Raw genomic sequence first — 11,857 nt, 5'->3', positions numbered from 1 at the left:
GCTAATTGGGCCGAGCGCCGCAGGTAGCGGCCGCGCAGCCCCGGGGGAGCGGACCGGGTGGGACCCCGTCCTTCGGGGCTCCGGGGGAGCGGACGTGTGTCCTCCGCGGGGCCGGCCTTCGTTTGGACGCAGCGGGAGAACGGCGGACGAGTGGAGGAGTTTCGCGTTTTCTTCCCCCGAAGCGCTTCGAGCTCTCGCCGAGGGCCGGACCCTGTGGGTACAGCACCCCGATTCGGTGCCCGGGGGGCATTCGGTGCTCCTTTCCCACCCGCGTTCTGCGAGGAACGAGTGAGGAAAAACGATTTCGGCCAGAGAACGATCCCTCCCGTCCCCCCGCGCGCCCCGACCTTAACGAATACCAAGCGCCATTGACGTAAAATACTTTTTTTCCTTTTTTTTTTTTTTTTTATTTAAAATCTCAACAGCGGATCGCTTTTCCTTTCGCAACCAAACAAGTAATAAATATTATTTAGCAACTTTTTTTCGTTTTTTTTTTTTTCCTTTTTCTTTTTTACAAAAATAAACGGACGATAAAATCTCTGCAGGGGGCGGCGATAAGAAAAGTGTTACTGCGGGGCCGAGCCCGGGGCTCGGGACTGCGACACGGACACAGAGAGCATTATGGACTTCCAACGTGGTTAGAGGCGGCGGGGACGCGAATTGTGTTATACGCTTTAAAAAAGAGGAGAAATCAAAAAACCGACCCCCACCGAACCCCATCGGACCGGACCGAGGGGAGCGCGGCGGCCGCGGGGCTGTGACACAGCGCAGCGCTCGGACGGGGCTCAGCGCGGGGTCTATGTACAAAGCCCGAAAGACACAAAACCGACGGAGCGGGAGCGGGGAGGGTGCGGGTGGGGGTGGGGACGGTCCCCTGTGGCCGCGGACGGACAGACGGCCGGGCAGACGGACTGCCAAAGTCCTCGGCGTCGGGTTCCTCCAGCCCGCCGGCCGCGTTCACCCCTCGGCCCGAGCGAAGGGAGAGACGGCGGCGACGCCGCCGAGAGACGCGCGGACGGCCGCGGGCTGCGGGCGGCTCCTCCCGGCCGGCCCCGCCGTCGGGGCGCTCCGTAGGTGCTGGGGCGGCCCTGCGGGACGGGCTCACTTGGCGTCGGAGGCCAAGCGGGGCAGCGCGGCGCCGCCCATGGCCGAGACGTGGTGGTGAGGGGGGGCCGCCACCTGGCACATGCTGCAGGGGCACGGCATCCCCCCCCAGTGCTGGAAGCCGCCTCCCAGCCCCGGAGCGGCGGCGGCGGCCGAGGGCGACTTGAGGAGGCCGTGCGGGGGGCGGATGGAGCCGACGGCCGAGAGGCCGGAGCCGGGCAGGGAGGCGCTGGAGACGGCGGCGGGGGGCAGGATGGGGTGGTGCGCGGGGTGCGAGGCGGGGTGGCCCGGGTGGGCGGGCAGCGGCGCCGAGTGCGCGCCCATGCCGGCGGGGCAGGCGGCGGGGTGGAAAGCGGCGTGGTGGCCGCCGTAGATCTCGCTGACCAGGCGCTTCATCTCCTCCAGCGAGTTGGTGAGCATCAGGATGTAGTTTCTGGCCAGCAGCAGCGTGGCGATCTTGGAGAGCTTGCGCACCGACGGGCCGTGCGCGTAGGGCATCACCTCCCGCAGCCCGTCCATGGCGATGTTGAGGTCGTGCATCCGCTTGCGCTCGCGGCTGTTGATCTTCAGACGCAGCTGCTGCAGCTCCGGCTCCGTCATCTGCTTCTTGTCCTTCTTGGAGGAGGCGGACGAGGCCGACGAGGCCGACGACGACGAGGACTTGAAGCCCAGCTTGTCCACCACCACCACCCCCGCGGCGCTCATGGCGCTGCGCAGCTCGGCGCTCAGCTCCGGCGGCGAATCGCTCTGCGTCGAGCTGGACACGGTGCCGCCCGTGAAGCTCCCGCCGCCTCCTCCTCCGCCGCCGCCGCCGCCTTTATTCCGGCCCGCGAGGAAGAGCTCATCGGGCTCCGGGGAGGACGGGCGGCTGGAGACCAGGCTGGCGTCCGAGTCCATGGCCCGGCGGGCGGGCTGCCTGCGGCGGGAGAGAACCGGGGGCGGCCCCAGTCAGCCAGCGTCCGCGGAAAGTTCGCCACGGCCCGTCCCCTCTTGTCTCCTCCCGTCCCGTCCCGTCCCGTCCGGTCCCGTCCCGTCCCGCCCCTTCGCCTCCCAGCCCGTCTCGTCCCCTCGCCGTCCTCCCCGTCCGTTCCACCCGCCCCCCGCGCTTCCCTCCGCTGCGTCCCGCCGGGCTCTCACCGTGCTCGGGGCGGCCGTGGGCAGCGGCGCGCCGTGTCGGGCGAGCAGCGCGCACCTTGCGGCTCTCCGGCGGCGCCTTTATAGCCGCGCCGGGGAGGAACAATGTCACCGGGCGGGAGGGGGCCTGCGCCAATCGGCGGCGGCGGGGGGGGCGGCTGATGTCACCGGGGCCGCTCCGGCTCGATGGGGCGGGCGGGCGGCGGGGAGCCCCGCGGGGGGGTGGGGGGGGGGGGGGAAGGCGGGCTGGGAAGAGACTTTTGTCAGATCCATCGTAACGTGTAACAATGACAGCTCTGGGAACAGCTGTTGGGGGGGGGGGAACAACTCACCCCTCCTCACACCGCTCACGTCGCTCTGTCCCGGAGCCGGGAGCGGGGCCCGCAGGACGCCCTCCCCGCAGCCCCGGCTCCGCACCCGCAGCCGCACGCCCCGGGGCCGCTTCCTCCCGCCGGGGCCGCCCCCCCGCGCCCCCCGGCCCTTTGTTGCATTATTTTGACACCCGCGTGTTTCCCAGCTGGCCCGGCCGGCCCCATCCATCCGTTAAAGATGTCTTTAAAACGTTAAGAAGTGAAGCGTGGAAATGTGTTTTCCAACGGTTGCGAGGCTGATCCGTAACGCGTCAATTAGGGAAATCCGCCCGCCGACAGCCGGGCCGCCCCCCCGCCGCCCTTCGGCGTGTGCCGCCGCTCCGGGACGCGCCCCGGGCGGAGCACCCGCACCTGTCCGCGGGGACGGGGCGACGTGGAGGTGGGCGGCGGGAGCGGGCAGAAGAAGAGTGCGAAGCCGGCGGCCCCCAGCTCAGCCCGGCAACTCCCGTTTGCCTCCGGCCCCGGCCCGTCCTCTCCGTCGGATCTGTGGCGTCCGGCGGCCCTCAGCGCCGGCTCACGGCCGGGAAAGCCCGAACCCGGCGGCCGGGCCCTCTGGGGCCTCTCTCGGGCTCCCTGGGGAGGTGTGGAGGGGAGCAGATTCCTCTGTTCCTTCTATTCCCCCCCACCACCTTTTTCATCTTCTTTTCCTCTTTTCCTTTCCCTTTTCTTTTCCCTTCCTCTTTCCTTTTTTTTTTTTTTTTCTTTTTCCCTCTTTTTTCCCATTTTTTCCTTTTATTTTTTTCCTTTTCCCTTTCCTTTCCTTTCCTTTCCTTTCCTTTCCTTTCCTTTCCTTTCCTTTCCTTTCCTTTCCTTTCCTTTCCTTTCCTTTCCTTTCCTTTCCTTTCCTTTCCTTTCCTTTCCTTTCCTTTCCCTTTCCCTTTCCCTTTCCCTTTCCCTTTCCCTTTCCCTTTCCCTTTCCCTTTCCCTTTCCCTTTCCCTTTCCCTTTCCCTTTCCCTTTCCCTTTCCCTTTCCCTTTCCCTTTCCCTTTCCCTTTCCCTTTCCCTTTCCCTTTCCCTTTCCCTTTCCCTTTCCCTTTCCCTTTCCCTTTCCCTTTCCCTTTCCCTTTCCCTTTCCCTTTCCCTTTCCCTTTCCCTTTCCCTTTCCCTTTCCTCTCCTTTCCTCTCCTTTTTTCTTTTTTCCTCTCCTCTCCTCTCCTCTCCTCTCCTCTCCTCTCCTCTCCTCTCCTCTCCTCTCCTCTCCTCTCCTCTCCTCTCCTCTCCTCTCCTCTCCTCTCCTCTCCTCTCCTCTCCTCTCCTCTCCTCTCCTCTCCTCTCCTCTCCTCTCCTCTCCTCTCCTCTCCTCTCCTCTCCTCTCCTCTCCTCTTTTTCCTTCTTATTCTTCCCTCTTCTATTACTTTTTCCCTTTCTTTTCCTTTTCTCCTTCTTTTCTTTTTCCCCTTCCCCTTCCCACTACCCTTACCCATCCAAAGACTTTAGATCTCTCCTCCCTCCGCCCGCCGTGGTCCATATCCCAAACGGGACCCGATGTTTCCCGCATTCCTTTCTCAAGATCTCGTGGGGTTTTTGCGCGGTATTTGCGCTGGGTCTGCGCGAACTTTGATCTCCAACACAGCCGGGCCCACCCGAGGCGGCCGCATCCGAAAGCGGTGGGGCCGGGGCTGCTCCGGACGGACAGGGGCAGGGACTGCAGGGAGGGGCCGATCTCCGCCCTCAGACGGCGCACGGAACGCTGCGCTGCTCACTCGATTCCTGTTTGATTACCAGTGAATGCGGGGTGATTTTCTTGTTTTGTTTTGTTTGTTTCAAGTCGTGGCTGTAGACAACGAAAGCCTGAATGAAAGGAATCAGGGAACGTGATGGAGCGATAGCTTAATAAAAGCCAACACGTTGCTTTCGTGTTGGAAATCACCGGGGATGTCTGTGAGTCCCTGCGGTCTCCAAGAAGGGGACCCAAACTCAGCGAGTGGGATAGTTGGCTCTATTCTATTGGAGTTCTTTTGTCTTTTTTTTTTTCTTTTTTTTTTTCAGTGCTGGGTTTGTTTCTGTTCGCACCCGTTCGATGGACACGTTTCAGCCCCACGTGCTCTGCCAAAACGCAGCGTGTCTCCGCATTCAGCCAGCGGCTGGAAAAGCTCCCGATCCTTGCAGAAGTCACCGAAAGGAAGGCTCCGAAATACCGGAGCTGGTGCGTGTGATACTTTCAGGATTAGAAACACGTAAGAAAGAACCATTGTCTATTCTCATCTGGCTGAAACAAACAAACAAACAAACAAAGAAACAAACCCCAAACCTTTATTGATGAAGTTTTGTCACTCTGAGCGGGCTGTCACCTACAGCACAAAAGCAGGCGGCTCCGTCTGACCGCAGCCTGGGCTGTTCTGTGTGCCTTCATCTTTCGGCACGGCCGTGCCCCGCTCAGGCGCTGCTATTCATTCAAACGGGACGAGCCCCACTCCACTGAGCCCCACATGAACGGGGACTGGCTCTTTCTGACCTTGACATACCGTCAGAAGAACCTTGTCCAGGATCAGCTCTTCAGTGCAGGTGTAGCACGTGTAAGCATTTTATCCACCGTTTGCTGTGCTTAGTACGAAATGCTGCTTTTTATTTATTTATTTACTTACTTGTTTTGACAAGATCCAATCTGATTTCATTTAGTACATCGCTTGAAGAAAGAACTTCAAGAATGCATTTTGAGATGCATGCCATCATCTTAACAAAAGGCGATTCCTGGAGGTTATGAAGCAGTGTGATAGCTGCTTGCTTTAACAGATGCTCGGCGTTACTGGCGTGTTCCCTTCTTATTGGCAATGCTGTCTGCTTTTGGCCAAGGGGTGGCAGAAACACCAGGCAGAAGCAGTGCCAGCTTTGGCCTGAGGTCCTGCTGAGGACCTTCTCATGCTTGTACTGAGCAAAGCGGTGTCTCTGCACCACCTTTTTATGGGCTGGGGAAGCTTTTCTAGCTTAGCCTAGGAGCTAAGGGGGAATGGTTTTAAACTGAGACAGGGGAGGTTTAGGTTAGATATGAGGAGGAAGTTTTTCACACAGAGGTGGTGACGCACTGGAACAGGTTGCCCAAGGAGGCTGTGGATGCCCCATCCCTGGAGGCATTCAAGGCCAGGCTGGATGTGGCTCTGGGCAGCCTGGTCTGGTGGTTGGTGACCCTGCACATAGCAGGAGGGTTGAAACTCAATGATCATTGTGGTCCTTTTCAACCCAGGCCATTCTGTGATTCTATGTTTCTATGATGATTCTCTCTGTTAGAGAGGAGATGTGATGTGAGGGAAAATGTTTGGTTCCACTGGGCTCAATGCTCTTCCTCATGCACAAAACCTACAGAAGTGGGCTGTCATAGAAGCAAAATGGCCCCATGAGAGGAGCAAATTGAAGCTAAAATTGTCTCTTAAGCTGTCAAGAGCCAAGGAAACATCTCTCTGTTCTCACCTTCCTTCATCAGCACAACTAGTTGCATCTCCTCAGCAAGGAGTGAAGCATCCTTGTCTGGACTGGATTTAGTCTAGAAAATTACGTTTTACTCCTTTATTCTTTCTCCCATGAAATTCCAGCATGACACAGCGTGGTGTTTAGTTCTAATTTTGAGTTTCCTGAGCAGTGTTCCTGTAGGGTTTTTTTTTTGTTTGTTTTGTTTTTTTTTTTTCCATTTTGCTATTTACCTGTGTATGGCACTCCAATGCTATCCTTCATTTCTTTTCCATTTTTCACATCTTTGTTTTGATGTAGAGCTCCTGATAAATGAAGGCATCCTGGCTGAGCTTTAGTGATCAGAAGGACACCATGCCCCATCCCTGGAGGTATTCAAGGCCAGGTTGGATGGGGCCCTGGGCAACCTGAGCTGGTGGGGGGCAGCCCTGCCCACAACAGGGGTTGGGGCGGCATGGGCTTGGAGGTCCAAACCAAACCCTTCTGTGATTCTGTGATTCTATAATTCTATTATTCTATGATTGATTCTATGATTCTATGAAAACTTGGGTATGGCTTCCTATGTGATCTCTTACTGGACCAAAAACTGCCCCCGTGTTGTTCCTTTGCCCCGTCCTCATCCCATGCGCAGAAGAAAGATCTTTCAGAAATCCCAGTTGGGATGGTGCCAGCAGAGGAATGCCCTGTATCACCAAACCCCAGAGTTCTGTCAGTGGGATCTGGCAACGGACGAGAACCCCGTCCCAAGGTGTTCACATTCTGCGGAACGACCATTTTGATACTCAGCAAACTTTTGCGTGGTGACAACATCTGCCAGCCTGGAAAATCCGCACCAGAAACTTGGCAAGATTCTTCCTCCATTTGTCATGATTTCAGGGGGCCGCATCCCTCTCTCCTCTCGCTGGGACTCACTCTGACGGAGAAACAGCTGAACTCTGCATTCGGAGGAACGCATCAAAGCCCCGGGTCCGTCCCGCACCCTCCCTGGCAGCCGTGGTGTCAAAGGTTGCTGTGAGCACCTCCCCGGGTGCCCGGTGGCTTTGTGCGAGAGGGCGGCCTCAGCAGATGGCCCGAAAGCGCCCCTGGTCCAGGCAGAGAGGGACGGCAGCACGGAGCCATAGATGTCTCATTAGCAAACGGGGGGGGGGGAAGCAAGGATGAGAAAAAAAGATAAAAAGAATACACAAAGCCATTTACATATTTACATTGTTTCTCCCTCATTTTAGATTCTCCTTTAGCTGAAGTGTCAGTGTGCTTGCTTTTCTCCTTCTGTTTGTATGTTTACTTGTGCTAAATAGATTATGGTAATCAGGCACATAAATGCATGCAACTGTTATTATGGCATTTTAATCACAGAGTTTTTCACTGGAAGCCTTCATTAGAATTCTCATAATCTCACTTGTTAGTGTAACAAACAGCAATAAATGCCAAGGAACTCGGATTAAGTCAGAGACATTCAGACATTAAAGGAGGAATATGGAAATGCTGTGAAATCTCCGCATTATTTATTGAAATGTCACATAAACAGTTCAGGACTTTCAATATCTTACTCATTACAGGGATAGGGCACGCGGCCACCTGAAGACAGCAATTAGGGTTTTTTAGGGAGTACAGCGACCATATGTCTCTCATAGATCCTCTCAAACTTCGCTGCACTCACGGCTGCCTGGTGGACAGTTAGGCTCAATGATCTTAAAGGTCTTTTCCAACCTTAGTGGTTCTGTGATTTCTAACTTTTGTATTAATGGGTGAAGTTGAGCCCTGAGGCACTTAGATGGGGTAGGGGGATCCTGGGCTTTCTCTGAGGGGATTCCCTTCTGCTGCAAGGAAGGGGTGCTGATAACACTGCGAAGAACAGAAAGTTGCTGCTTTTTGCATGCAAGTCTGCCTGTCAGTTTCATACGGCGTCATATAAAGGCCACGTCCTACTCATGAATATGCACAGAACTCTGCCCTCTTGGGAGTTGTGGGTGCAGGGCCTGGCCCTATGCCACTGCCAATGTAAAACACTTGAGCAGCAAAGTTATTCAAAGTGTCTTTTTTTACCCTTTTTGCTTTTGTGTTTTTCCCTTTTAAGAAGAAGCAGGAAAACTGAATGCAAAAAGAGAATGCAGTCATATTGGATTTCCCACCGTTGGCATCATTGTGCGGCTCCTGCATCCATTTGAGAGGTACCCTCCCAGATGTGGGCCAGTAAGATGCTGAAATAGAAGAACAGTGTGAGCTAGGAACGGGCTGCTCTTGTGCCTTCAGCATCAGCCCCAAAGTTAAACTCTGTGTAGCTGTTGGATCACCAAGCGTTTTTAATGTCGATTCAAGTGCACAGAATTCATGTGGGTTATCTGAAGTACAAGTATTTATGCTCTGAATCTGAAGTTTTTGAGGTCTTTTGCTCTCCCCCTGCTAAAATGCAAACCATCCAGAAAGGATTTACTCTTCATAGAAACTTATGCGAAGGTGAGGCCACTTCGTTCCAAACTACTCCCTTGAAGCCCTGAGGAAATCTCTCTGCAGAATGATGCGTAGAAACATTTTCATAGAATCATAGAATCATGAAGGTTGGAAAAGACTTCTACAATCACCCAGTCCAACCGTCAGCCTATTCCTCCCATGCCCACTGCTCATGTCCCTCGGTGCCACATCCACATGGCTCTTGAACACCTGCAGAGATGGTGACTCCACCACCTCCCTGTGCAGCCAATTTTGTGAGATCCACTGCCTTTGGCCTCATTCGATGCTTCAGGAGCCCTTCTGTGCCCAGGAGATGAGCTCTCCTGGTTTGCTTTTGGTGTTTGCCACATCTTTTTAGAAATGTGGCTCTGATTCTGTGCATTTTCCATCACGATGCTCCACAGACAGCCCTTCCGCAAGCCACTGAGATACAGAAAGATATTCCTCACTTAGCAGGGGTTTTATATATTTTCAGAAAGAAAAAATAAAGAGCAGAGATTCCTTGCCTTTGGTAACATTCTGGCAGAGGTTTTGATCTTTTGCACGGCATGCTGAAGTTACTACCTTGGGCTCTTTGCACTATTCCTCCTGCATGAAGCCTCCTTCCGCTGAGCCACCAATCCTGTCAGCTGGAGCCTAGTGCACCTCAGCTGAACCACACAGGACAAGGCTCTGGCAGAAGGTGCTGAGGGATCTCCTTGCCAAACCCCAAAGCCTTCCTGCCCTTTTGTGGCAGCCTGTAGTGGCGGCATCATCCCATCTGCATGCAAAGGTGCAAGGGGCCATCTAGACAGGACAGGTGCTGACCTGTTCCAGTAGACTTGCATCCAGCAAAGTCTCACTTCCTCGAAAGAAGAAAGATGTAGGAATCTGATCCTAAGGTCTACCAGCAAGGTTGAGTGATTCTGGTTGCCCCATTCTTCACTGGAGGGACACACGTGGGTGATTTGGTGCTTGGCATGCGCAGCCCCTGAGGTCACTGGGTGGTCAGGTTGGATTTGCTTCTCTGTGGCTGCCTGCATCCTTTGCAAGGGAGTGGGTCTGCTCTGCCTCAATGACTAGTGACACAGGCCAGTATGAGGTGCTGGGTGAAAGGCAGGGGTTTCTGCTGTGTGACAGCCCTGGGCCTGTCTGGCTGCTCCCCTTATTGGAGTTCCTCTGGCTCTCCCTGGACAGGAGGCCTCTTTTTTTCCGCCTCCACTCGTTTTCTTGGGCTTCCTGGGTGGTGGTGGAGTTGTGATGTCTTGAATACCAATAGTGAAGCCGAACATATGTGAACCTTTCCTAATCCTGCTAATCTTCCTTCAAAAACCTTTCTGAAAGTGTAGGCAACATCCAGATTTAAAAAAAAAAAAAAAAAAAAAAAGCTACTGAGCATTTTAATGACAAATAATCTTTGTAAAGGGGGAGGGTTTTTTTGCCTCAGCTGGAGATGGAGCTTATGAACTACAGCAGGTAGAAATAACTGCTGTATTACCTCATGTAATCTCCACTATTCAGGGTCAGATTAGGCCTGAATGCAAGATGAAATAGACTTCTCTTTTAAACTGGGGACTTTGTCCCCACAACGGCTATTAGGCAGTAATTAGTTGTGACACAGAATTACCAGGCACACAATGGCGACCGGAGTCTTGCAAGTCCTTTGAAACGGGTTGGAGGAGCTGAATAGATGCTACTCGCTATTTTTAAGCTCTTCTCAGATGTAGGCGTCAGTCACTTCCCTCCTTTGCACCTCTCTTCTCCTGCCTTAAACACTGTCTCTGTGAGACCAGGAGCTGGTGGCAGCCAAAGTATTTAAGGATTTCCACCAGCCATCCTCCAGCATTGGGCAGGAGAGCTGAGACAGATGGATCGTAACTGCTGTACGTCGCACTGGTGCAGCCTCACCTGGAGTACTGTGTGCAGTTTTGAGTGCACAAAAACGACATAAAACTATTAGACAGTGTCCAAAAGAGGTCTACAAAGATGGTGAAGGGTCTGGAGGGCAAGGTGTACGAGGAGCGGCTGATCAAACTGGTCCCTCGCTGTGCTCAGCGCAGAGCTGAGGAGCTGAAGGGAGGCCTGATGGCGGCTGCAGCTCCTCACGGGGAGCGGAGGGGCAGCGCTGAGCTCTGCTCTGTGTGACAGCGACAGGGCCCGAGGGAACGGCATGGAGCTGTGTCAGGGGAGGGCAGCTGGGGGTTAGGGAAAGGCTCTGCACCACACGGTGGTGGGTGTGGAACGGGCTGCACAGGGCTGTGGGCACGGCCCCCAGTGCTGGAGTTCAAGGAGTGTTTGGACAACACTCTGAGACGTAGGGTTTGGATTTTTGAGTGGTGCTGTTTGGATCCCAGAGTTGGATTTGATCCTTGTGGGTCCCTTCCAGCTCAGGACATTGTATAATTCTGCATTGCACTCATTAGTGGTGATCTTGTTGGGATGGCTTAGGCCTCGCACTGGCACCTGGGGTTCTGCAAGAGCTTTGAAAGGGGGATGAGATGCATCATAGAGATGTGACAGGCCAGTGTCAGGCCCTCATTTAGTAACGTAAGTGACCCAAAGGTACCCGCATGCCATTGGATGACCACACATCTCCAGCAGCCTAGGCCTGGCACAGGCGCTGGAGCTGTCCCAGAGTTGTTCAGAGAAGAGACTGGACCTGGGCCTCTGTAATATAGATTGCAGCCAGATGTGAATGAAAACATATAGGAGCTGGGAAATTAATATCGAGAGTTCAATCTCCATGCCTCTGCCAGTGCAGAGATGAAGGATTGCGCTGCAAGTCTTCAATCTACTCAGCAATGCCCCAACTCTGTTGCATCGGGCCTTTGCAGAGGCAGTTCTTGGCAAAGCGCTTGTTCAGCAGTATTGTGACAAATGGGTTTATTCTTGGTTCCAGCCAGCAACTGGAGGGCCTTACAAAGGCTAAGCTAGGAAGCAGGAGGAAATCTCTTCCCCACCTGCCTGGTCCAGTCCTGGCATGCGTGCTACATCCAGGTTCTTGCAGCCAGCAGGGCATGGCAAAGGGACTGCAGTGCTTGGGAGACATTGGACATTAAGATCCTCTATCCCCAGAAAAGAAATATGCAGCACAGGGATGACTCAAACACACTTTCAAACATGGGAAATGTTTTCAGTATGTACCTATACTAGAACCTCTGCTCTGCCCTGTACGTTCTCAAATTGAACTGGGGGCACAGCATCTCCATAAGGAAGGTGCTCACTTGCAGAGGGAGGGGAGATCTGTTCTCATGCACTTTTGCTATCCTTTAAAGGACCCTCTGAGCACATTTCAGCATGGAGACAAATTGTACCAGGCAGTTAAATTAAAAACAAAAGACTGAGTTTTATTGCCCTTCCCCATGCTAAAAAGTGCCTCATTCCTGAAGTAGTCCTGTTGATGTCCAAGCCAAGCA

General features: G+C 54.3%; 1 protein-coding gene across 1 annotated transcript; it reads right to left on the bottom strand.

Moving 5' to 3' along the window:
• Positions 1-496: 496 nt before the first annotated feature.
• OLIG2 (oligodendrocyte transcription factor 2) lies at positions 497-2,330 on the bottom strand. The gene is made up of 2 exons (XM_031612649.2): positions 2,242-2,330; positions 497-2,020 (listed from the first exon to the last, which is right to left on the bottom strand). Exon 2 carries the CDS (start codon positions 1,999-2,001, stop codon positions 1,102-1,104), a length of 900 nt encoding a protein of 299 aa, XP_031468509.1. The 5' UTR covers positions 2,002-2,020; positions 2,242-2,330; the 3' UTR covers positions 497-1,101.
• Between the last annotated feature and the right edge of the window lie 9,527 nt (positions 2,331-11,857).

Source organism: Phasianus colchicus, chromosome 1 (genome assembly GCF_987193195.1).
Source record: "Phasianus colchicus chromosome 1, bPhaCol1.hap1.1, whole genome shotgun sequence".
In the NCBI taxonomy this organism is placed as follows: Eukaryota; Metazoa; Chordata; class Aves; order Galliformes; family Phasianidae; genus Phasianus; species Phasianus colchicus.
This window is presented reverse-complemented; position numbering and strand designations above follow the sequence as displayed.

Excerpts from the sequence above, each read along its gene's own strand:
- OLIG2 (XM_031612649.2), bottom strand. The coding sequence starts at position 2,001 with ATGGACTCGGACGCCAGCCTGGTCTCCAGCCGCCCGTCCTCCCCGGAG.